Genomic DNA, 25,460 nt, shown 5'->3' on the forward strand with positions numbered 1-25,460 from the left:
AATTTCTCTGACTGGGAATTTTAATGGAAAGCATTTTAAGAGTTTTTGAAGGGGAAGTTGCAATTTGTGCTAATTATTCAGTCCTGGTTTTAGTAAGAAGCTCTTAAATTATTAGTACATTGGCATATGGCTTTCAAGATTTTTTGGGTATCAGCATTTGATACAAGGCAATGTGTATAGATGTATGTATATTTTTTCTTTTTTTTAGAAATGTAGTGGTTTTTTTCAGATTACAAAAAGGAAAGATATGGCTTGCTTACTGAAAACTGTAATATTATACCATGCCTGTATCATGTTGTTGAAGTTTGAGCACAGAAGAAAATAAAACAAAACATCTTGCCCTGATTTATTTTTAGTATGCTAATAGACTTTGAAGAGTAATAGTAGCTTATTTCTTTTTAAAATCTGTCTTGAAAAACATTGACTGTAGGTTCAGTTATGACAAAGATCTTTATTGTAAATTGCTGTTAGATTTTAAAGGTGTTTGGGGTAGGGACTGCCAAAACTCCTAAATCAACAAATCTTTGGTGCATGATTGAAACATGCTAATTTTTAATTTTTAGAAGTATTTGGAATGTATGCACATGTGTGTGTATGTGCATATTTGTGAATTTGACCTAAGATAAAATCCTACTATTTCCATCAGCCAACTCAGACTATTGTGGAATACTAGTAAATCCTCTCTGCACTCACAATTTAACATTTTTATCAATGACCTGGAAGAAAATATAAAATTATCACTGATAAAGATTACAGATGAGACAAATATTGGGGGAGTGGTAAATAATGAAGTAGACCAATCACAGGTACAGTGCTATCTGGCTTGCTTGATAACCTGGATGCAAGCAAACAATGTGTGTTTTAATACAGCTAAAAGTAAATATATACCTCTAGGAACAGACAGTTATAGGCTATAATTACAGGATGGGGACTCTATCCTGAGAAGCAGTGACTGAAAAAGATTTTGGGGTCAAGGTGGATAATCAGCTGAATATGCGCTCCTAGTGCAACGCTGTGGTATTAGCAATCCTTGGATGCATGAACAGGGGAATCTCAAGTAGGAGTAAAATTATTTCCCTCTATATTTGGCACTGGCGTGACCCCTGCTGGCATAGTGAATCCAGTTCTAATATCCACAATTCAAGAAGGATGCCAATAAATTGGAGCGGGTTCAGAGAAGAGCCACAAAAAATGATTAAAGGAGGATTAGAAATGCTTAACAAAGAGAAGATTAAGGGGTGACTTGATTACAGTCTATAAGTACCTACCTGGGGAACAAATATTTGATTATATAATAGCTTTTCAGTCTAACAGAAAAAGGTGTAACAAGGTCTAGTCAGCAGAAGTTGAAGATAGATAAATTCAGACCGGAAATAAGGTGTAAATTTTTTAACAGTGAGAGTAATTAACTATTGCAGTGGTTTTCAACCTGTGGTAGATTTTCAAAGGGGGCTGCACTTCTATTTGAAAATTTTTAGGGGTCTGCAAATGAAAAAAGGTTGAAAACTATTGGAACAACTTACCAAGGGTCCTGGTGGATTCTCCATCATTAGCAACTTTTAAATCAAGATAAAATGTTTTTCTAAAAGATATTATTTAGGAATTATTTTGGGAATCTCTATGGACTGTGTTAAACAGGAGGTCAGTGATCACAATGGTTCCTTCTGGCCTTGGAGTGTATAAATCTATAAAGTTTGTAGTTCAAGGCCATCTCTAGTAATATTAGAAATGACTAGAAAGACTCTGGTGGTGGTAACTTTTAAAAGGGACTCTACCCTTTGAAATAAACTGCAGAGTGGCTTTTATCTCAGCAAATGTCACTGGAGTTAGAGGACTTAGCAGCAGTGCATTAACCATATTGATATACTTCAGGAGCTGGACAGCAGCCACATTAATATGCTATTGTAACTTTGTCAAATGCATGATGCCTACAAAAGAACTGACCATGTTCAGCAGCTGGTGTGCTGGGACCACTGCTCAATGTGACGGTCTAACAATCTCGTGGTTATGCTGTTCTCCCCAGCTGTTTATCTCTGCCTCTCATCTGTCACATGATTAGATTGTGTGCTCTTCGGTGCGGGACTGTCTTTGTTATATGTTTTATGCAGTGTCTAATACGATGGGACTATTGCTTCTGGGCATTGCTACAGTACACATCAGGATAATGCCATATCTCATCCCTCTGATATACTCTTATCCTTCTTTCCATAAATGTTAACAGATCCCTACTTATTGACTTGAAAAGGGTGCCTGAGACTCAAGGCTGGGGGGAGGGGAGGAGAGTGTGTGTGTGTGAGAGAGAGCAAAATCTGTTTGTACTTGCTGGTATTTCAAATACATTCTCACTAAATGTAGTGGTCCTTTTAGCTGTCAAGACCTTTCTTTATTCTAGGCTTTCATGATTTTTCACTGTTTAATGTTTAGTAGTATGAAAATCACATTTTACAGTATCTTTTATTTCTGATATTTCTAGAGCGGTTTTGCATTTTATGCACATTTCCCAGTTTGATCCTTATGAGAGAGTGTTAAGATTTTTTTCGTAAGTGCTTTACTGTGACACCAGTTATATTTAGCCCAGGAGCCCTGAGGGCACCATAGGGCATTGCTGTATGTTAACCTGGATTTGAGTTTAACTTCTAACTCTTGCAGTTTGGTTCAGCAGAGACATTAAATGTTGTGTAGAGAAATAAATCATGTGAGAAACAGGGTGGCAGACTCCAAAATCCTGCATAGAGTATTCAGGGCTCTTGTGATGTCAGGGACTTGACTCCGGCATAAAGACGCTGGGTAATTACTGTTAAACCATAAGGGCAGCTAGCTCTTGTGGTTGGGGTGTGTCTCTTGGAGGTGGAGGGAACTTGGGGCTGACCTGCAGGGAAGTAGTAGGGACAGCTATGCTTGGGGACAAAGCTTATGCTGAGATTTGATATTTTATTATTGGAATTACCAGGAAAACTAAATCCCAGCAAAGGGGTAAGTTTGGGTTAGGTGCAGTATGTGAATATATTAAGAGAAGGATGGGCAGTCCACCTGCCTACAGTACTATATTGGGGGTCCATTCTATAATGCAGGAATTTTACCTTGAGCTCTAGATCCTGTGCTGTCTCCCATCTCTCTCGTGTTTATGGGGGAAAGCAGGTTTGGTTACCCATAGCAATAGTAGTGGTAGCAATGCAGTTAAGATTAGCAGAGGAAGTAATGATATTAGCACTGCTAAAGCTACTAGTGCTAATGTTTGTAGAGCTTATAGAGATGAGGAAAGGCAACCTCTTGGCTGAGATGCGCACATGATCACTTGCACATCTTCACTGTCAACCTTCCTTGTGACACAGTTCCCTCTGGGTGTGCAAGGAGGCTTTCACCTGCAGGGGAAGGGGTGAGGCTGAGAGTACAAAACAACAGGACATTAAGCTTCCTGCTGCCGTGGTGCTTTAATTTGTGGTGTTTCCCTGGGAGAACATTTATACCTCTTTTAACTTGGTCAGAGTTGGTACTAGCCTAACGCCTAAAGGGTATAAGACCTGCCTACTTCACCCAGTTCAGATCTTGGGCCTCTTCTCTTTCCTGTCTCGGAGTGGAATAATGTGATTCTTCCACTCTTAAGACTGGGACTATATAGCAGATGCTAGAGCCAACCTCTTATCACCCTGCTGGCCCAATGAGTTTCAGGCATCTGCGTTTCTTCCTTTCAGTAGCCTGTGACTAGTGATATAGTGACCAGCAGCCTTCTTAAAACAAAGACTTTTTTATTTAGCAGTTGGAACAAAGCATTAGAGAACAAACAACCCCTACACATATTTAGTCTCATCTAAACTTATGCTTCACTACCAGCCAAGTTAGACGGGCTGCCCTCTTAAGGTACAAGAAGTGCAGAACAGTACCAACTTCTATTTGAAGTATTGTTGTAGCTGTGCTGGTGCCAGTATATGGGGGAGAGAAGGCAGGGGAGGTAATATCTTTTATTTAACCAACTTTGGTTGGTGGAAGAGACAAGCTTTTGAGTATCACAGAGCCAAGTTGAGCCAATAAAAAATATTACCTGCCCTACCTTGTATCTTCTATTCTTTTAGGAAGCCAAGGAGCTCTTCAGAGCCAGCCTGGTTTCAGTTTAAGTCCCAAAGACTCTGTCTGTTTCCTCTAAATCCCCACCCCCATCACTGTGTATGTCTAGGCCCATTACTATATATCAACCATGGTTTTTGTTACAAAGCCCAGGTGCAATGACTTTTTGTACGAGACTAGTTTTTCTTAATCAGCCAGGCAGGCCATCTGAGAGCATGCCCCTGTGAGGATTGTTCTATTGTTGGAGCAGTTAGACCCATTCAGCATTAATGGCTTGTGATCACTGGTCTTATGACTGTATGTACCTGTGGAGGAGTGTGTTGAAATTTTCTGCTTCCCTCTGAGACTAACACACTCTCTCAGAAGTCAGATACATGAACTGCATTGAAATACCAGTCGGTATTAATTATCAAGCACCCCACTTTCATCACAGTGAGATTTGTTATTTTTTATGTGCATGTTTCTAGAACCTTGGATGGACACACATTTATTATCCTAAAATAAATACAACAACCTAATTTTGCGCATTAAAAAAAAAAAAAAAGCCGGGGGAAGGGAGGGCAGAGGACAGAGAATTAATTCATGCTGTTTTAAACAAAACGAAATCCAGGTTGGGAGGAACAGTGAATACTGAAAATAAAATCCCCATGCCAATTACAAAACCAAAGAGCTTTAAAAAGAGAAACTTAATTTTCTGAGGAGGGGGAAAAGGTTGCCAAAATTATTTTGGAAAGGGATTAGAAAAGGGTTATGATATACATTTCATTTGCAATTTAAAGTGGGTGCTGTTTTCTGTCCTATGGAATAAGTGAAAATTGTTTGCTTGGAAAAGAGCATTAGTCTACTGTAGCCTTACTGTAGTATACCCAACACTGTCCTCCAGTCTATGTACTCTTGTTATACAAGAGTCAGTCATAACTTTGAAGCTTAACAAGTCTCCTTATAAACTTTCTTTCTGACAAAAGTTTTGGGGAGAAAAGATAACCTGTAGCCTGTATAGGGCTATTTTTCCCCTGGCTAATATGGTGGTTAGAATTTATGTACCTGGGGAATTCCTAGTACTCCAGTAGCCCACATGTTGAGACTGCTAGTTATGCCGCTTCTGACTTCTCCTGCTATCCATTCAACACCCATGATTAAAGCTGCTACAGAAAGGACTTCCCCAACTCGATGGCTTTGTGACTACTTATGATTGCGTTACAGTGCAAAAGCAATGATATGTACTACAGCAGGGGTTCTCAAACTGGGGTTTGTGACCCCTCAGGGGCCTGCAAGGTTATAATGTGGGGGGTTGCGAGCTGTCAGCCCCTGTGCATGCCAGTGAGAGTGGCATGGCATGGGAGGGGTCATCACAGCCTGAAATATATTCAAAGGGGGTCCCAGCAAAAAAAGTTTGAGAAGCCCTGGGCTACAGTGTATACACAATGAATGGGAAAAGAAGTACTGGTGGCAGTGATAACTCTAAAACTAGCACGCTGAAAAAAATATGAAGATGCTGGAGATCACAAGGCAGCTGTTTCTGAGGGGATGATAAATAATGTTGCCAAAACTATGGAAAAGGCTACTACAGACAAATTGCCATCATTGTAGCTCTTAAAACTGTTTCTTTGGCTGATTTAAACACTCTGGGTCCTGATGCCAAAGCCAGTGGTTTTGTTCCAGAAAGATTTTGCAAGGACAACCTAGATGCCCAGAGATTGTCTTGTCATTATCACAGAGCTGTGCATTGCTTTCTGAAGTTGTACCAGTGTCAGTAAATCGCTGTGTTTCACCTTGGGGGAACTGAAAATAGTCATTTTATTGAGGCAAAGTCCAGGGAAACTATGGCTCTGACTGAGCACATTCCAGAAGGTTTCAGCCCTAAGGGTATGTCTACACTGCACAGTTAACCTGGGTGATTGCTACCCAGGTCTGAGCACTTGGTTTGCCTAGCCTGGGTGCAAGCATCCCCACAGCAAATTCTTACCTGCATGACTTTCTCCTCACTGTTTCTGTGTCTGGATGGCATATTTCCTGGGTTTTTTGTACTCAGATTCTCTAGGATCATTTCCCAGCCAGTTGTGTTAATTGTGGCAGGACTTGTCTGTCCTTCAGGGGGAACTGTGGGAAGATATTGGAGGACTATCAGGACTCGAGTTATTTAGCCTGTATCCTCACTGCAAAGTGGATGGCTTCCAGCTTGAGTTCAAGCGGAGCTCAGGCTCTAACCCATACCTCCAGCCAGGTAAGCTAGCCCAGGCTTAAAGTACCTCCAAACCCCCATCAGAGGTTTTTCTGTGTGGAAGGCAGAAAGATGGAGGGGTCGGGGTTAAAACCTGGGTGATAGCTTGCGTTAACTGTGCAGTGAAGACATACCTGTCACGACAGGTTATGGATCCCCCAGAGTCAATAATCAGTCAGTTGGATAATACAACAAAATTTTATTAAGGAATATGGGGTACACGCTGTAATACTTAATACGTAGCTTAAATAATTATCATATAAAGCAGGCAGAGAAACAGGCAAAGCAGTTACTTTTTATATCTCACCACTAGGAACAGAGAAGGAGTCGTAGCATATCATTCGGTACGGGCCGGCTTTCACGATTCGCGTTCAGAGTATGGGGACGGGAGAAGCGGGGCGGTCCAGGTGATCAGGCTGGCGAACGCTTTCTCAATTTGGGCATGGGGCGTACCCCTTTTTATACTAGGGAATGCGTTGCAAGTTTGGTAGCTTTGGATTGGGGGAGGGATATACATTAGTATGTGCCAGACTATGATGAGGCCTGTGGCCTTGGGTAGAGCTGTTATGGCACGGGATACATAGCTTTGTTGCCCACCGATAACGGGCTATCTGAGAACAACATAGGCACTGGGGTGCGTAGGTGATTTTCTTATGCGGGGGGGGGGGTGGCAGCATAACAACTAAATGCTGACAACAACAGCTGCAGCCTAATAAGGTCAGGTCATGGTTTTACTGTTAGCACCAAGTGGGTGGGGGTGCGAGGGGTGGGCATATGCTGGGAATTTTACTGCAACAATTCCCTTAGCGGAAAGAGTGTTTCACCTGAAGAGATTGGAGGTTGACATGAAATCTGCCCCTCCAGCACTCTCACATGCAGTGCCACAGGATTTGCTGGTCTTCCTTTTTCAGCAAGCCCTATGGCAAGGAGGGATAAGCTCTTACTGAAGTAGGCAAGAATGTATATAGAGACACTTCCTTTTAAAAAAGAGAGAGGAAAAAAAATGATGGACACCTGCCTACTGCCATTATTCCATCTACATAACATTCTATGGCCTAGAAAGACTTTTTAAAAAAAACAAAAAAATCTCACTTAGTTATTCCAGTTGTTCCTGAACCTTTCATAGTGTGGACCGACTTCTGGTAGAAACATCATCTTGCAGATTAACTCCTTGTCCAATCAAACTCCAATTTGTGATCATGCAGTATCCTTCCTCCAAATCCATTCCCTCCCTCCCACCAAATCTATACTCTCTGAACACACACAAATCCAATTCTTCTCACAATCAATTCTCCCGTAGGCCCTCCCCAACAAAATGAACCCCATGCAATCTATTCTCTTCCACCTGGCCAGAGTTGCATATCACATGGCTGTCCCGATCTCCACAGGAAAGACACTGTTCCATAGTGTGAGAAGCACTGTGATAGATTATAACAACACAGTTCTCTGGAACACAATATCATTAGAAATAGAAAAAAAGAGAGAGCTTTTTTTCTCTGACTCAAATACAGAAACAAAGTATCCAGAACTGAGACTCAACATACATGTTTAATATAGTTTTATCTCCCTCCCCAGAACTTAATTTCCAAATTCATTGCTGAGGTGTGGAGGTGACACTGGGTATTCATAACGTGATATATTCCACAGGTTGACAACTAATTTGTTTGGTTTATCATAATGCTAGACAGGGTAGGAGAAAAATTCTTGGTTCAAGGTTTACTATGTAGATACATCTTTTGTTAGACATAGAGTATTGTGGCAAAAGGGGTAGTTTCCCCAATACCAAATGGTTGTAAAATGGGCTGCATTGCAATATTCTGTCAGATATTATATTACCATGGGGTCACTGAAATATAGACAAATAGACATTATTGAGAAATAATATCTAATAATTTTCACAACAGCTAAGCTGTACATTCGTTTATAAGGATATTTACATGGAGGAAATTGCTCTTTTACAGATGGTAATATTAAATGCATGTAACAAGTATTTGACGTGTTTTATTAGGCAAAACAGTGAGCTCGCAGCACACAAACTGACATCCCAAGATTTGTATCCTGAAGTATGATATATAAGAAAAACAAAACTGTACTGTGCTTGTTAACTTGAAGTGTTGTCTGGGTTCATTGTTGCTTATATTTAAATACAAAAATTCTAATTATGAACTCATAGCGTTCACATTAAAGGTGTTCAAACAGGAAATGATTTCCTGCAGACTGGAGCCCTGATGCTGGATATTCCAGCACTGATATATCTCCTATTTGCTACCTGTGCAGTGCAATGTAGCTGTGAATATGAATGAGCCTCTTGAGTACAAGCTGCAGCTTTGGAGTAAACAAAAGTAGCATTATATGTAGCAGCAACAGCGGTGGCATCTACCCATGTGTGATGGGGTATACAAACCCCATAGTGGGCAACAAGGGGTTAAGGAGCTGCTCTGGGCCCAGTCAGCCCCGCCCCTACCACACCTACAAGAGAGGCACAGGCTGCAGATGAAGTTAAAAGGAAACAGAACAGCTCACTTGGGAGCAGATGAGGGAAGGGGGCAGACCTGCAACTCAGCTCCTGAGTGAAGAGCTGAGGGAAAGTAGGATCTTTTCCTACAATACTTGCCCAAAAGTCCCTCCCTGAAGAAAGGGAGGACCTGTTTCAGATACACCTGAGAGGGAGGCATTGCCACCTCTTTGTCATGTGGACTCAGTTTATTTGTGTTAATTCCCGTTTTTTTGTTTTGTTTATGGAGTACCCCTGAAGAGGAGAAACTTAGAACTGACCTGGCTGGAGGGCCAAGGCACAAGAGGAGGCAGTTGCTGCCCCAAGAGGGAGAGAGCTGCCATGCACTGCCTGACCACCAAGGGGTGACTGGAGGTGAACTGATCCCCTTCCTGCTTTCCTGTACAGATTGCTATCTGTGGACAATAGAGGAGTGGTAGGAAATCCCAAGTAGGACAGCCTTAAGGCAGTGCTGGAGAAGTGCAGGAGGTCATCTAGTCCAATCCCCTGCTTAAAGTAGGATCAATCCCAGCTAAATCCTCCCAGCCAGGGCTTTGTCAAGCCAGGCCTTAATTCCACCACCTCCCTAGGTAACCCATTTATTTTATCGGTAGCTGATGCTGTTGAGGCCTGGAGGGGTCTTCCCTCCATACTTGTGGGATGCCTGTGCCAGATTAGGAGGAGAAAGAAGAGGACCCGGGAAGACACGTTCAGTGAGATCCTGCTATCCAGTGATGCAACAGAGGGCCTCGAGGGTGAATATTTCAGACCGTATGGGGGAGAAGTCCAGCAGGAAAAGGAGAGGGAGATGCCACAGGATGTAATTGGGCTTCTCCAGCAGCAAACAGGTGCTGTAAACTCTTGTGCACCTCCAGATTCAACAAGCACAGGCTCACCTCCCGTTGCAGTCAATGGAGAACTCCATTTTAATACTTGCCTACACGCCACGCCATCCGTAACAGTTGATGTGACATCAGGGGCTCCTGCGTCTCTAATTCTACCCCATTCCACGCCAGGGGACAATAAGGACTGCCACAGTTTAACATAAACTGACCTCTGAGAGTGATGGTTTGTGTACGTGTAGCCAAAATGGACATGAATGTTCTTTTGCCTTGTTTATTTCTGAAGTTTCAATTGTATTTATTTTTTAATCGCACATGGTTTCTATGCGCTCGTTTTGGTATGCAATAAAAAAACTGTTTTTGGGCACATAATTTATCTTTATTTCACAGCATATGCTATAGAACGCCTAGTGTTACTGAAAGCACTTGTCGTTGTATAGGGCAACAGAACTCATGGGATCAGTGACAAACACAGTCTAATCATTATAAAGGTACAGCAAGCACTGCAGAATGAATAGGTGCATTAACAAACAGTGTTATTTATAATCAGAAACGTACACTGGTCCTAATAGCCCCTAAAACTTAAGGGGCCCGATGGAGCACAGTCCATCGCACTGTATTACTGTGGCTGATTGTTAAAGTGCTCCTTCAAGGCTTCCCTCAGCCCCATAGCTCCACACTGAGCTCTTCTAATAGCCCTAGTGTCCGGCTTTTCAAACTCAGCTGGCAGCCACTTGACCTCCATCCTCCACTCCAACGCCCACCTCTCCCTCACAGATGTTATGTAGGACACAACAGGCAGCTATAACCATTGGGATATTTTTCTCAGAGATTCTGTCTTATGAGTAAATAATGCCCGTGTCCTGTCTCTTTACCAAACGCACATTCAGCTGTCATTCTGCACCTGCTGAGCTGTTAGATGAATCTTTCCTTGGTGCTGCCGATGTGGCGAGTGTATAGCTTCATGAGCAAGTAGTAGGCTGGATCCGCTAGGATCGATATTGGCATTTCAACATTTCCAAAGGAAATCTGCCAGTTGGGAAAGAATGTCCCTGCTTGTAGTTTTCTGAACAGTCCTGTGTTCTTAAGCATATGAGCATCATGCACCTTCCCTGATCATCCAACACTTTTGTCAGTGACGTATCCCCAGTGATCCACTGATGTTTGCATAACCACAGAAAGGTAGTCCTTTCTGTTGAGGTACCCTGTGGCAAGTTAGGTTGGTACCAAACTAGGGATGGTAGTCCTGCTGCCTATTGCCTCACCGCAGTTTTGGCACCCCATTGCTGCAGATCCATCGACTATGTCCTGCACAAGGCTGAGAGTCACAGTCTTACATATCAGGAGGTGATTAATGGTCCTGGATTCTTGCATGATCATGATCCTCGCTGTGGATTTACCAACTCCAAAATGATTTCCCACTGACTGGGAGCAATCTGGTTTTGCAAGCTTCCAGAGTGTGAATGCTCATGAAATAGGTAGAGTTCTGAGAGCTCCACACTTCTGTCAGGTATGGCAGACAGTAACAAGTGTTGTGTGGTTTTTGTAGGGTTTTACTAAAAAAGAGTGAAAACAATGGGCAGGGGTTGGCATTATGGGATGGAGAAGGTTGCATGATGGGAACTTGACCTCTCCCTTCCTGTCACCCCTGTACGATTTGTTTCTGCCCCACTCTGCACTGCCCAAATTTCCCAGAAGACCATGCTTTGGATTATGGCAAGTTGCAGACTGGGATGGTGCACCGCGCACTGTGTGTTAACACAGGCACTCCTGGCGAGCATGTGCAACGCTGGCAGGAGGGAAGTAGGCACGTACACAAGTGATGTTCTGACTGTAGTGGCTTTATGCTGACTTAACTTGCATCGACCAAAGCTTGTGATGTAGACGTGACACAGATTTAGGTAGCACTGAGATTCACAAAACTCACTGCTTGACTGCTGCCTAAACTTACTTGGCCTCTAAATTTTTGCTGTAAAAGTTCCCGAGTCACCTAAGTTTCCACCTCAGGGCATGTGCACTGCTGCCTCAAGCTCACTGTCATGTGAGACACATGTAAGACCCTGTGTGATCCTCAACCCAGAAGATATGCATTTCTCTGAATTTGCTCACTGGCGGAGCCTGATTCATGGTAATGTCGATAGCCTTTAAATTTGCACCAGAAAGTAAATCAATTTTTGCAAATCTGGCCCTAGATCTTATATAAAACTTTAACAAAGTGGGAGAATAAGCAAACTAGCCAAAAATAAAAATGTAATTTCATCACACCCAGCCAGTAGCATAACACAATGTTTTGTGGCTTATTTTAATATTTGTTTTTTTCTGTATCACTGTAGTAGGCAACTCACTGCCAGTGTGTCCCTTTGCATCTGGGCATGGTGAGATGATGGGACTGTCGTTAGATGCTCCCCAGCTGTCAGGTTCAATCCTCACTGGTGGGATGCTAGTTCCAGAGGCTCAGCCCTTAAACCAAGTCACATAGTGCCTTACTCCAACAAAAGAGTCCAGCACAGGATAGTCCTATGATCAGAGTTCCCAGGCGTCCTCACACTCCATATCTGAAAGACTCTACACCGTGGTTTCAAGGGCCTTTTCCTGTCCAGATTCTCAGGGTAGATTTGCAGCCCTTTGCAGCCCCTAGGGGTTGGGAGGAGAACCTGGGCCCACTCTCTCTATGAGGTTCCAATCCAGGGCCCTATAGCAGATGGCTAAAGTTTGTACCCAAAGGTGCTAAACTGCTGCTTCTCTGGATCATTTCCTACCTGACCTGTTCTTCCACAGGGAAAAGCAAAAACATTAAATAATGTAAATCAAAGATAAATCTCAGATCTTCTCAGTGTCAGGAGTCCTTTTTCTCAGGAGGTCTGGTAGAGTCACAATAGGCAGAGATTTCTGGCAGCTGGACCTCCCGCAGTGCTCCCTTTAAGGACCTTAAGAGCATAGATCCATTCACCTCCATTGGCCACTTGCTGTCTGTCCTGAGCTGGTCTGGTCTCCTTTTGAGTGCCTCCTCATGCTTTGCAGTTGTGGCAGGGTGCGACTGCCTGGGCCCAAAGTAGCTCTTTAGCCCCTTCCTCTTTGATGCAGGGTTTGTGTATCCAATCACAATCGTAAGAGAGTTCTTGTTTGTTTTGCTCATGTCATTTAGGGTGAAAGGAAATCTGCATTGTATTGCATTGTAAATTTCCATGCTAACAACATTCTGCCAAACCAACAAATAAATTGTTCATGCAGTTTTAAAATAAGGGAATTATGATAAATAGATGATGCTGAAACCAAACTGACATGTTTATGCTTGTTTCAGAATTTTGGACATCCTGATATCCCGAGTGAACTTGGTGTTCCTGCTCATTAAAGAGACAGTATTATGGATCTGATTTACCACTGTGTTTGTTATACCAGTGTAACTCCACTGATTTCCATCTACATAAAACTAGAGTATCACAGTGGTGGATCTGGCCCCAAGTCTACTGTCCCTGCTCACATACAGTTTTCATGGTTGAGGTGTTGCCTCAGTTCTTACCGAATGCTGTTTGCTAGCAGGAGTAAATGTGGCAGAAAATTATGTATCTATAGCTTTTCATTTTGTGTTTGATGTTTGTTACAAAAGTTCATTTTAGCATCTTAAAGGTCTTCAGAAAAGTTGTGTAAAGATGTTTTTACCTACCTGTTTCTTTAAAACTTTTGGTGGTGCTCGGTTTTTATTCTCCAAGCAAAAATGAGGGACTCATTTGCTTGGGAAGGTTTTTACAGGAAGTCTTTGACTGCATGATTATATATTTAGATTTTTTGATAAATCCTTTTTATGGAAGACTTTACAATAATGTATACCTATACAATCAATGGTATAGACATAGTACTGTAATAGTTGTCCGTTTGCTAAATATAGGCCAAGACCAAAACCTCAGATCCAAAGAATTTGTAAATTCCAGTTTGATTTGAACTTTGTTGTTTGAGGCCATCTGAGATTCTTATTTAATACAGTACTTTTAACTCCTTTAATCTCTGGGTGTCATGCAAACAGCTTCATCCATCAGCAGCACATCTTCTGAACCTTTATGGTCATGTTTTAAAGCTTTTCTCCATAACCATGAAGACTGAAAACTTGCTTTCATTTTTTAAAATGGAAGCTGAGCTTCTCACATAATCACTTTGCTCCAGGAGCTGGGACTTTAAGAAAAACACCAAATATAGTTGGAGACTCATGATAAAATAATGAGAGTTGGCAACAGTTCAGGACATAAGCATTCTTCATTTCCATATTTAACATTTTATTTCATCATCTGGGGGTGAGAGACTGCCTATTGGAAACAGTTAATGAGGTGCAAATCCTTGCTAACTGTAGTGGCTTTTTATTATGATAATCAGTGCAGCCTCAGAATCAGTCTAGGGTAAAATCATTACTTATTCCAGGCTTTTTGTGAGTTTATAAATTTTTATATTAATTTAATATATTTTCTCACACATAGATAACCCCTTCCTCCAGCCCATCTGTTTATAACTTTAACTTGGTGTATAAGTTCTCTAAATCTTGCTCTATTGTCTTGTGAGTACTGTGGAAATCATTTATTGGGTGTGCTTTGTTTTGATTTTATTTTTTTTACTCAACTGTAATGAAAACTTTTTGTAAATTTGATTCTAAACAGTGGCACTTACTAAATAAACATATAACACTAGTGAAGTTTAAAGGCTGTAAAATTATTTTTTAGCATGTGGTGCTTAAAGCTTCCAAAACAAACAACTTTTTTTGACCCGTCTTCCTCTAAAATATATTTGTTCCCCCTCCCAGCTTTTCCTCAGTTCACATACTGAAAGAGTAATGTGGAATCTTCTTTTTTTGCCATAAATACTAATTGTGTTCTTAGTGTGAGTTCTACCCTCAGAGTCACAATAACTGTAGCGTTGTGCTGGTGGGCCTGTTCACAATAGTTATTGTACAAAGTAATGAATGCTGTTTATTTGTGCTGTATTGTTGACCGCATCTGCGGGTGAGAACATGCTGGCAGCTAATTGGCCTGGCAAATGTTCAAACTCTTACAAAACAGCATCTTTTGTTTGGCAAGGAAATAGAATCACAAGAATTATTAATATAATCCTTTGCTGTTGAATGATTACTTTTAACTAGAGGTACTAAATGTTAGGGAAGGTTTAAAAATTACAGGTACAGTTGCCTTGTGCCTTTTCTTTAAGACTAACTGCATATTTTAACTCCTTTTGAGTGAAATTGGTGGGTTTCAGGAACTAATGCTAAGGACTGATAGCACTAGCCTGGCTAGAGCTAGGAATAATGTTGGTACGCACTGTGCAATGTTCTGTTCGTGACACTGCCATTGCACCTCAGAGCTTTATTTCTTTATTATTTTCTTTTGAGGGGCGGAGGAAGTGTATAATCTTGCAAAAGGGAGAGGATAGCAATAATTCTTAAGGAGGGAAGGGAGACAGGATTCCATTTTGTATTATTATGCCCTGATTTTTCTTCAGTCTAGCTTTCCTCACTAAGGGAGGGACTCTTGGGCATTGCAAATCCTTCACCTCTGTGCCAGACTACTTTGTTCCGTTCCTGGTAATGAGCTGTTCCTTTTTTCTCCCTAGCAGTGCTGCCTCTCTTCTGTGCAAGAGCAGCCTTAGGGCAAGTAGTTCAGTACTGGCCCCAGTGGGTTGTGGAAAAGGTTGCCTATTCCTTGCATGGCTCAAGAATGCCCTTTGATGGGAGATGGGGAAACCAGGATGAGGGGGAAAGAATAAGAGGAATTTTTTTTGGACAGCTGGCCAGGGCTCCCAGATGCAGGGGGGAAAAGGTACACCCAGCCCAGGTCATGAGATTGTATGTGTGGGATGAGCGATTGTGGTATGTGGGGGGGGGGGGGGGGGGGGGGGGCACGTTACAAGTTTGTACCGGGCCTGAAAAAATTATGCTTGGGCCCTGCAGCTGACTAGGCACTTGCACCTGTAGAATTGAGGCGGGGGACTAAAAATCCCTCATGTTGGTACATGTTCTACCCACCCCATGAACCATCCACATTGGATGTGCTGAGGAGGGGGAAATGGTATTTCATCATTCATCATATGCTTGTCTGCCCTGCAAAATAGTTTTCTGCAGCGTGGTGCTATCAAGAATAAGAGGTGGGTGTGTAAAAAAGACTTTAAACAATATAGATCAAAGGTGTATATCAGATCTTCTAACTGTCAAAAGTTCCTTTTTCTCAGTGGGTCTGGTAGAGCCACAATAGGCAGAGGATTGTGAAATCTCAAAAGGCATATGATCGAGGTAGTGCCTCCCTTCCCCCTACCATGCGGCTTTGGGAGAAAACTGCAGAGAGGTGCCAGCTTGCTTCTGAGTGATTGATTCTTCATTGCTATTTACACATTTTTCTTTAAAAATTTTTTGTGCCTATTGTGTAACATAATTAGTTGCAGAATCTACTTTCTTAAGATCATTTAGATAGTCTTTATTTTACTGTTAAAGGATATACCTTTAAAATAAAACAAACTCACAAAACTCCAAAACACCAACCAAACAAAAAACCCTGCCCCAAACCAATTTATTCAATTTTCCTGAATTAGTTTTTTTTTTTTTATTTATTTTTTTTTAAGTGTATTGAATAAGCCCCTTTGCCTATTGTGAGCTCCTGCTGATGTTGCTGAGCAGACCAGACGCCTTGCAATCTTTAAGAAATTTACAGACAAATAGGTGGCCTGTTTTATAATTTGTTTGATCCTCAAAAAAAAAAATTTGTCATGCTTATGTAACCAGGATTTTAATACAGTAAAGGGAAGAAAAAATGTATGACAAGTAGCTTAAAAGCTTGAAAAGGGATTACAGTTGTTTTTAACACTTGATGGGTGAGTCTGGTTTACTATTCTGTATCTGAACTCTCAGCTGATAGCTCAGTTGCATGACCAGAAGCAACCTCTTTCCGAAACACCAAAAATTCTTCAGTAAATTGGAGTTGCTTTATTAACTACAGTGGCTTTGTGTTGACATATATGATAGGCTAAATATAGATTAAAAATGGTATATTAGAAAATTTTAAAATGGGATACATTTGTTTTAAAAAAAAATCTACAAAAGTCACAATCCTATTATAGATGTTCTGCTAATTCTCTGATTTGCTGCTGAACTTCAGACAACATTTTCCTCGAACCTTAAATCAACAAAATAGAGTGATTTCCCCTCCCACCCCCCCATAAAACAATATTCTATTTATAACCTAAAATCGTTCTTTTCTACATCCATAACAGCTAGCCGATGGCGGAGCCTCTTCTCTACACCTGTTTCCTTGGCTTTTCCCTATAGTCCTGTTGCAAGACTCACCCCATATAGCAATGGCTTTAATATTCCCAGCTTCTCTAAAACCTCCAACAAAGCAATACTAACACCTGAGAGGCCAGGTAATGCTTAACTTTTTAGTGATTTATGATGCTTACAGAATTGTTTTACTAAATCTAATCTCTCTGTTCTTTAACAGCAATACACTGTATGTGTCTAGGATGTATAAAGTATCCGCTAATGGGGACAGTTCAAGAATTTTAGGCTTAAAATTTAATTTAATTATAAAATGACCATCTAGTGGAGTTCATCTTCTATGCTACACAGTGAGTTATGGGAAGGTGGCTTTCTTCATCGTAAGTAAAGTCTCCCTATAACTAGAAAAGATTTACTTGACAAAAAGATTTGTCCCCACTTGTCACCTCCTTACAGTTGTGGGTGGTTGGGGAAGAGGATCTTGGGAGGGACATAACTTCATTTCCAAGTGGCCAAAGAAATAAGTGGCAAGTCCTTTTTGGTGCAGGGATAAGGAGTCTTATTCACAGCTTCCTCTGCTGCAGTGTGGGGGTGAAGGAGATAATCCTCTTGGAATGAGACATTTAACATGTTATTGGTAGGTGGTGACATCTGCAGTCCAAAGAGATTAACACTAGAAGGGCATATTGATGTGCACTGCTCTTCTTCTCTAAGATCCCCCAAATCAGGGTACAGGTAGTGCAGAGAGCCAAGCTGTGGGGCTTGGTCATTGTCAGAAGGGGACTGGGAGCAGTAATTCTTTACGCTGAATGGAAACAGGATACCTTTCAGAGATTGACCTCATATTCTTGCTCTTAATGACTGGGCACAAGAGAACCATGAGTGAGCCCTAGAAAAATAACTAACACCTGTGGTTACAGTAAGAGACAATAGCCCATCCTGTTGCTGTGCAGCTATATGCAGATATCCTGTGGGTGGCCAAGACGCTTGTTAAAGTAAAGAGAATGGATTCAGGCACCTCTTCTGCTGCAGTACCCTCCCCTCTAGCCATACTATCTTCTAAACCTGCTACTGTAAGCTCTTTTGGGGTTTTTTTTCCTCCTCTGACCTTCATAGTCCATGTAATAGTTTCCTCTGAGGAAACTGGTCAAGCAAGTGTGTAAATAAGTATAAATTCAAATGTTGGGAAGCTGGAACAAGGGAAGCTAGTTTGAGGCTGAGAACATAGTGGTGGTGGTTGACTATTGTTGTTACACAGTGGCAAATAAACTAGTTTTCCTCCACAAAATTCATTATGACCTGTAAGCTGTGACTACAAGGAGAGTAATAAACCCCCTGACAAACTCCAGCCAGACTACACGTAGAAGGATGGAGTATACCTCAGCCACACCATAGCCTAATTATATACAAAACTAGTGATGGAAGAACCATCCAGAAGTCCTGTGAATGACCCACCATGATACCTGGTGCACTATCCTAAAACAGTCCTCTTTTCCCTTAAGCAAGTGTTGCCTTCCTGAGGGGAAAGGACAATCACTTGCTAATGTAATCATAATTTTTATACAGATTTTTCTCCTCAGGTATCTGGTGTATTGCCTCCATCTTTGGAGGAAAAGAGGCTGGCAGGTGCTACTAGTCCCATTTGGTGCTGCTGGTTTTTTTCTGACTAGCTCAGGCAGCAGACAAAATGCAGCCATTCTCTTTGGAGAAAATGATTCAAAATGACTTCTGCTAACCTTCTTGACCACATAGGGCAGGTAAAGGTGATTGGTCACATCATCATTCAGATTCAGTACTCAAGCAGGCCAGCTAGCAATTTGGAAAAATTGATGATAATTTTCAGTCATCCTAACAGCAAAATAATAATAATTAATAATCAAACTGAGACCTCAATGCTGCAGACATGCCAATGCATAACTTTACAGGTGTTTTGGTGTTTGCAAGATTGAGTCCAAAGCAAGGAGAAACTATTCCGTTTCATAACTGTCTCACAAACAGTAAAACAGGTAAATATTCAAGAGTCACTAATGAGTCACAAAATTCATTCAGTACTGAAGGTCTGACGGGCATATTTATATCTGTTTTTTTTTCTAATATGGATTTTAAAAATACATACAGAACATTTCTATACCTTCAGAAAAGGCTCTTAAATACCCTTTAAAAATCGATTTAATTGTTTTTAAATGGATAGTTTGTGGGCTTTCTCCCTTCACTGAGGAGATTCACAAAATAAACCACGATTTCAATTGGTGAATTGGTAAGAAAGATTCCTATCATTAAGTCTTCAAATGTGAAAACGTTTCAATATGCTAAATATTAACATGGAACAACTTTATAACTGCTGTGAAGACAAATTTTGTTCAACATTCCTTATGTTGCATATACACTGATAGTATAATTTCATGGAATTTAAAGTGTGGTTGTACTCTGAAAAATGTTAGTCAAAATGGTATTGTGTTTGGCCTCCGTGGTGTCCGTATCAAATGTACTCAGTTTACAGGTAAAATAATGTTTATGCTTTTTTCTTTTCAGCTTTGGAAACTCATCTTGGCTCTGATTTAAAGCTGGGTTCATACCATCTCACCCCTCATCATCAATAATAAAAGTGCATGTCAAATCCTCAGTTCCACCCAGGCAATCCCATTTCCTGCAAACACTTGTAACTGATTGGAATTTAGCTATCTGTTCTGTTGGTACACAGGAAGGAATAGAATCCAGCTTCCTCTCCTGTTGTGAGGTCTTGGGGAAGGGAGCGTTGTCCTATGTGTTTGTTCAGTGCACAACAGGGCCCCCATTGTTATTGCCTTTTACTGTGACTATAAATAATTTAAAAAAATAAAATGTAAGTACGTGAATATGATTTGGAATCCATATTGGGAGCTGATCTGTGTAAGCTGGTGATATATTTACACAGTTACTTTTCAGAGTAGAACCACACTTTAAATAAGAAAGGCTCAAACATTTGAAATGATTTGGGATAAAAGCTAGCCCAGTCAATCAAACCGTGGTGGGTTAATTGTTCATTGCCTGTGCTGTACCTACTTTGGGAACAAACAGAGGGATTTGTGCTCCAGGACTGAATCTTTACCTTTTCAGCACTAAACTAACTAGCAAAATGTTAGTAGAAAGCTTTTTGTGCTGAATTTCCGTAACGTTTCAATCTGTACAAAAATATTTGGAATGCATGGCCTTTGTGACATAGTAGCTATGAATGAAAATATACTGTACATACTTATTGACTAAAGAATATATTTTATTGTATAGGTTACATTTCCAGAAGTTCTCCTCTCAGTCCCCAGTCGTCAATAGACAGTGAACTGAGTACCTCTGAGCTGGAGGATGATTCCATCTCCATGGGATATAAATTACAGGACCTCACTGATGTTCAGATTATGGCCCGGCTGCAGGAAGAGAGTATGTGGCTTTTTTTTTTTTTTTTTTACATTATTTTTTGTATTGATTTCAGTTGTTCAACTTTCTCAAGAAAACTTATCATTTGAGTTGAAACTTTTCATGCTTGATCTCAGCCAAGTATAAATTTAATAAAAATGTCTTATTTGAATGGCAGGAAAAGAAGAACTTTTCACTTGCAAGGAAATGGTTTGAATTTGTTGTTGTGCTTGGATAAGTGGAATGGATCTTTTAGAACTTCAAACTTGATCTGTATGTGTTGAGTGGAGGCTGGTGCCTCTGTCTCATTAGAAGAAACTTGAATTTAGATGTTTGACAATCTCTTACTGTTAATGCAGCACAGTGTTGGGGCTTTTATGGTGAGGGGAGTAAAGGGGAGACTAAATCATCTCCATCATGCACAAAATCTGTGGAATGTTCCCATAATGTGAAGAGGTCCCGGGCATGGGTCATAGTATAGAAAAATTCAAGAACCACTGCTTGGGAGTACTCATTTGGCTACAGATTTAGGAAACATTGTTCTTCTTGTTAACAATGTCACTACACTATCTTAAAAGCTTGATGGTAACCATTTAGAACATTAAGGACCAGAGCTTCTGTGAGTGGAAAGTGGTAGCCCCATTAACTTCAATTTATACCTATAAATTTATTTTATACCTATTTATACCAGCTGAGGCTCTGGTCCCAAGTACAGTTTAATTATAAGTGTAATCATCCAGTTAAAAAACAAATACTTTCCTAAAATTTACAGGTCTCAGACAAGATTATGCCTCTACTTCAGCTTCCGTATCAAGACACAGCTCAAGTATATCTCTGCATTCAGGAAAGAAAGGGACGTGCAGTGATCAGGAATATGATCGCTATAGCCTTGAGGATGAAGAAGAATTTGATCATCTGCCACCTCCACAGCCCCGACTTACTCGCTGTTCACCATTCCAAAGAGGAATTCCACACTCTCAAACTTTTTCCAGTATTCGGGAGTGCAGGAGAAGCCCCACTTCGCAGTATTTTCCTTCAAATAATTATCAGCAGCAGTATTATTCTCCTCAAACCCAAACTCCAGAGCAGCAACCAAATAGGATTAATGGAGGTAGGTTACATGCCTTTCTGTTTAGTGTTTTTCTCTTTGTCTCTCTCTGCTTTACAAAATTGCCAATGCCATTTTAAAGGTCAGATTAAGTAAACCAGTGAAATTCTCCGAACTGCAACAGTGAAATCTGTCAGTGCATTATTGTGATACAGTATGTGATCTTTGTGAACAGAAATGTTAAATCTTTTAAAATCATTGCGACTTTGAATTATTTCAGGTAGGTTATTGTTAAATAACTTGATGTAGAGACTAATTTCTGAACTGGTCATGAAAGTGGTTGTCTAAAACAGTTTTTAAATGCTGCAACTACAGGAACAAGTGAAGGGGCTGGCAGAGATTTTTAAGTTTTCCCTTGTTTCGATTTCCTCCTCTAGTTCTGTTATTCTCTTTCCTTATCTTCTGATGCTGCCTGTAATGAGGTACGCTATTATTGCTGTCGTTCTGAATTGAGTGGTGTTATCATAAGATCCCTCCGTTCAGCACTCTGCTCTCCACTCTATGAGTTTCAGGCATGCCGTGGAGAGTTGAAAAAGGACAGGTAAGTAATGTGCATTATTCCCAAACTGCCAGCAGCCACTGCTGTTTTTGTACCATGCTTATGGCTGATGTCCTCCAGAATCTCTGAAAGAGACTTTCCTGGTGCTGTGGTATGAAGTTTTGAAACTCCCTGTTATTCCTTCTCCCATTTCTTTCCATCATTATCATGGTGCTGTTGCATCCATTTCCACCACGCTTCAAGATAATCAGTCTCCGGTTTCCAATCAGGATCTTATTTGTAGCATCCCAGATTATTTCCCTCCCTTGGGCAAGAAAACAGATTTGTGTCCAAAACAGTTATTTATAGAATGCCACATGTATGCATATTACTTTCCTGACATATAGTACATGACAGGTTTCTGCCAAAAGCACTTTAAGTTTAAGTTGGACCTGGCACAGGAAGGATAACAGATACCTGGGGAGAATGTAAGGGAAGGATGAGGCTACAACACTATTAAGTAATGTGGTTGCTTGTTTATGCAACATACACATCATGTAAATTTCAATTTTATTATTTCTGACAGTTAAGGAGTTGCAGGAGTTAGGAGTCAGCATTGAAAGGCTAACAGAAAAGGGTGATTTAGACATGGAGAGGAAGAGTATATGGAATCAGTGATGAATGAGCATATAATGTAGTGCTATGCACATTGAATTTGAAGGCTCCCCAAATCCCTTGGCAATGTCTGTTTCATGTTCCATGCCAAGGTTAAGGACACCTCATAAACTTATTCCTGAGACACAATGGCAAAGTCTCCTCTATGCCCTCCAGATAATAAGTGATAAGTCACTTGGCAGATGCCAGCCCAACCACCTGAGTGACCTTCCTGTCCAGGAGTGTTGACATGATGCATGATCTACCAGGTGTCATTCTGCAGATAATAGCTTCAATCAATCTGTAAAATGCTTTAATGTCTCATAGGTCCATAGATCTGTTGCAGCCTGTGTAGTGTGGACTTCTACCTCCTGCCTCAGCTGGTATATCCTCCAGCATATGACTCTTAGGGAATTATGGGCCAGATAAATTGAGTAGATGTCTGTACTGAGAGGCTCTTACCTTTTGGTAGTTTTCTGTTAAGAGGTAAGGGACAATGTTACTTGCCTTGCTTTGTAAAGTACTTTGAAATGTATAGCTGAAAAGCAGTATATAAGAGCTGAGCGGTAGTGTTGTGGCCACAGATTTCTGTCAGCATTTCTCAAAATGCTGGCCATGATTTCATTCTCTTTCCAGAACTCCAAGCCCTCGAAATTCAAGTAGTGGGCCAAATAAATGCGTGTCTGGGTCAAACGAGTATCAATTACAGTGTGTGCCATGTTGGTGCTGTTATTGGATGCCAGGAACGTTGAGAGAATGCGATGGAAGGGAGGAAGGAGCTGGTAAACCAATTGCCTGGCACTTTGGAATGTGGCAGATCCAGTGGAGTCCATAATTTATCAAAACTGAATAAGCAGTGTGCCCAGTTGCAGCCAGTCAGTGATGTTGCCTTCCCTTCCCTTGCCCAATGCAGATCGGTTGGTGCTCTTGCATATGACATCAATAGTCTGACTACTGATTCACATGGCTAGCAGCTAAGTTGACTAGCAAAGGAGTACTGCAGTGGTCTCTGCAGAACTTGGAACTGCATTAAGACTGCATTTCTTGAGAATTACCTGTAATTTGATAGAATCATAGAAGATTAGAGTTGGAAGGGACCTCAGGAGGTCATCTAGTCCAACCCCCTGCTCAAAGCAGGACCAACCCCAACTAAATCACTCAGCCAGGGCTTTGTCAAGTTGCACCTTAAAAACCTTTAAGGATGGAGATTCCACCACCTCCTTGGATAACCCATTCCAGTTCTTCACCATCCTCCTAGTGAAAAAGATTTTCCTAATATCCAACCTAGACCTCCCCCGTTGCAACTTGAGACCATTGCTCCTAGTTCTGTCATCTACTACCACTGAGAACAGCCTAGCTCCCTGGAACCCCCTTTCAGGTAGCTAAAGGCTGCTATCAAATCCCCCCATGTTCAGCTCCCGAACTGGTACTTTCAGTTTGGGGGCTGAACATGCTGTTGTGGCTTGGAAGTCCTTGCCCACTGCATGAGGAGGGCAGTAAATCAACTGCCAGCATTATATTCAGTTTGACATTCAGCAAGAGAAGAGTGGGGTAATTGATGGCATTTAGCTTCCAATCCAGTGTTTCACCAGTAGTTGGCTGAATCTTCCACTTGATTGTGATCTTTAGCCTTTGCTAGGAGAAGACTGGTGGTGATGCTGCTGCCCTACATGAAGATGGGATTTTTTGAAAAAGAATATACCATCCAGACTGACATACCTGGCCTAACTTTAGATCTGTACTTTGCGCACAGGCTTGCCAAATAATCTAATGAAGATATCAAAAATATTTTGCAAAAATCAATAAATTAGTGTTGGAATTTTTGCCAACAGCACAAAAAGAAACACAGGAACCTCTGCCTTTACTACCTGCTGCCTTCATATACAAACATGAGGATTCTCTGTGTGCAAACATAAATCTTCAACTCTGTGGAAGGGTTGTACCTCTGGAAAATTGAATTAGAGTTCTGCTTAATGTGAGAACCCATCCCCACGAGTGGCCTGATCACATAGGGTGGATTCAGACAGCTGGGGAGCTAGAGAATCTATTGTGATCTCTGGAACAAACTTTCAGAGTAAACCCACATATTTTAGGAAAAAATGCTTCCCTTTATGGCAAAACATTCACAGGTAGAAATATGTTTCAAATCAGTGGAGTTTAATGTGACGTTCTTGAGGTATTTTTGTTTTTCAGTGGAACTTGCCCCTTCCTCTCTATAATTAATACATTTTGATAGGCAAATATATCATTTAAAGATCTAGGAGTTGGGAGACCAGGGGAGGGTGGTAAAGGAATACTTCTCAACTTCTGTTTTAATTACTGCAGTAATTTCTGCTAAGCAGGTATTTACTGTTTACTGTTTGTTTACTGTTTGTCTTGTAATGTAACAAAGCTTTTCACATGTAGGTAGGGGGTGGACAGAATTTGTGTGCAGTTCCCTTGATTTTCAGGTGAATAGCCATTTAATCTGTGTACCTTCTCTAAATCTTCATTTTGTGAAGCCTTTTTAAACTGAGCAATGAAAGCTGTTTGTAAATAGGTTTATTTAACAACTTCAGGAGTTGCAAACTTTCTCATTAATGACAAGAATCTTTTAAATTTGGTTGCTCTTATGTACTGTAATAAGCATTTGAATAATCACGCTTTTAAAAGGAGCAAACTGGTGTCTATTTCATATTGTCCAATACACAAAAATCACTTTGTTGTGACACAAAAGTGGTCTCCTTCTTTTTTTGGAATGTTTTAATTTTCATGCCATTCATCACATCTTATTTTCTTCTGAGACTGGAAGTGACAGCATTTAAGTTCTGCGAAAAAGACTTCTTTCCATGGTGTGTCCAAGCAGGAAAACTCAGGACGTGAAAGAAATTGATCTTCTGAGATTTTGGCCAAATTTCTAGATCAAACCTCTAGATAAACTTTAGAATCAAACATTTGAAATGCATCCATTTATTTTATAAGAATTTTT

The 25,460-nt window shown here is 40.9% G+C and overlaps 1 protein-coding gene across 2 annotated transcripts in view; it reads left to right on the plus strand.

Moving 5' to 3' along the window:
* The window catches only part of SLAIN1 (SLAIN motif family member 1), a 71,642-nt gene that overhangs the window by 21,367 nt on the left and 24,815 nt on the right, over positions 1-25,460 (plus strand). The window contains exons 3-5 of one of the 2 annotated variants that reach the window (XM_067563278.1): positions 16,859-17,008; positions 20,127-20,276; positions 21,025-21,363. In XM_067563278.1, the coding sequence (XP_067419379.1) occupies positions 16,859-17,008; positions 20,127-20,276; positions 21,025-21,363 (639 nt within the window). The remainder of the gene's footprint in view (positions 1-16,858; positions 17,009-20,126; positions 20,277-21,024; positions 21,364-25,460) is intronic. The other variant, XM_067563279.1, reaches the window with a different exon arrangement.

This window comes from Emydura macquarii, unplaced genomic scaffold, assembly GCF_026122565.2.
Source record: "Emydura macquarii macquarii isolate MOO-44397 ecotype Brisbane River unplaced genomic scaffold, CSIRO-AGI_Emac_v2 contig_2473, whole genome shotgun sequence".
NCBI lineage: Eukaryota > Metazoa > Chordata > Testudines > Chelidae > Emydura > Emydura macquarii.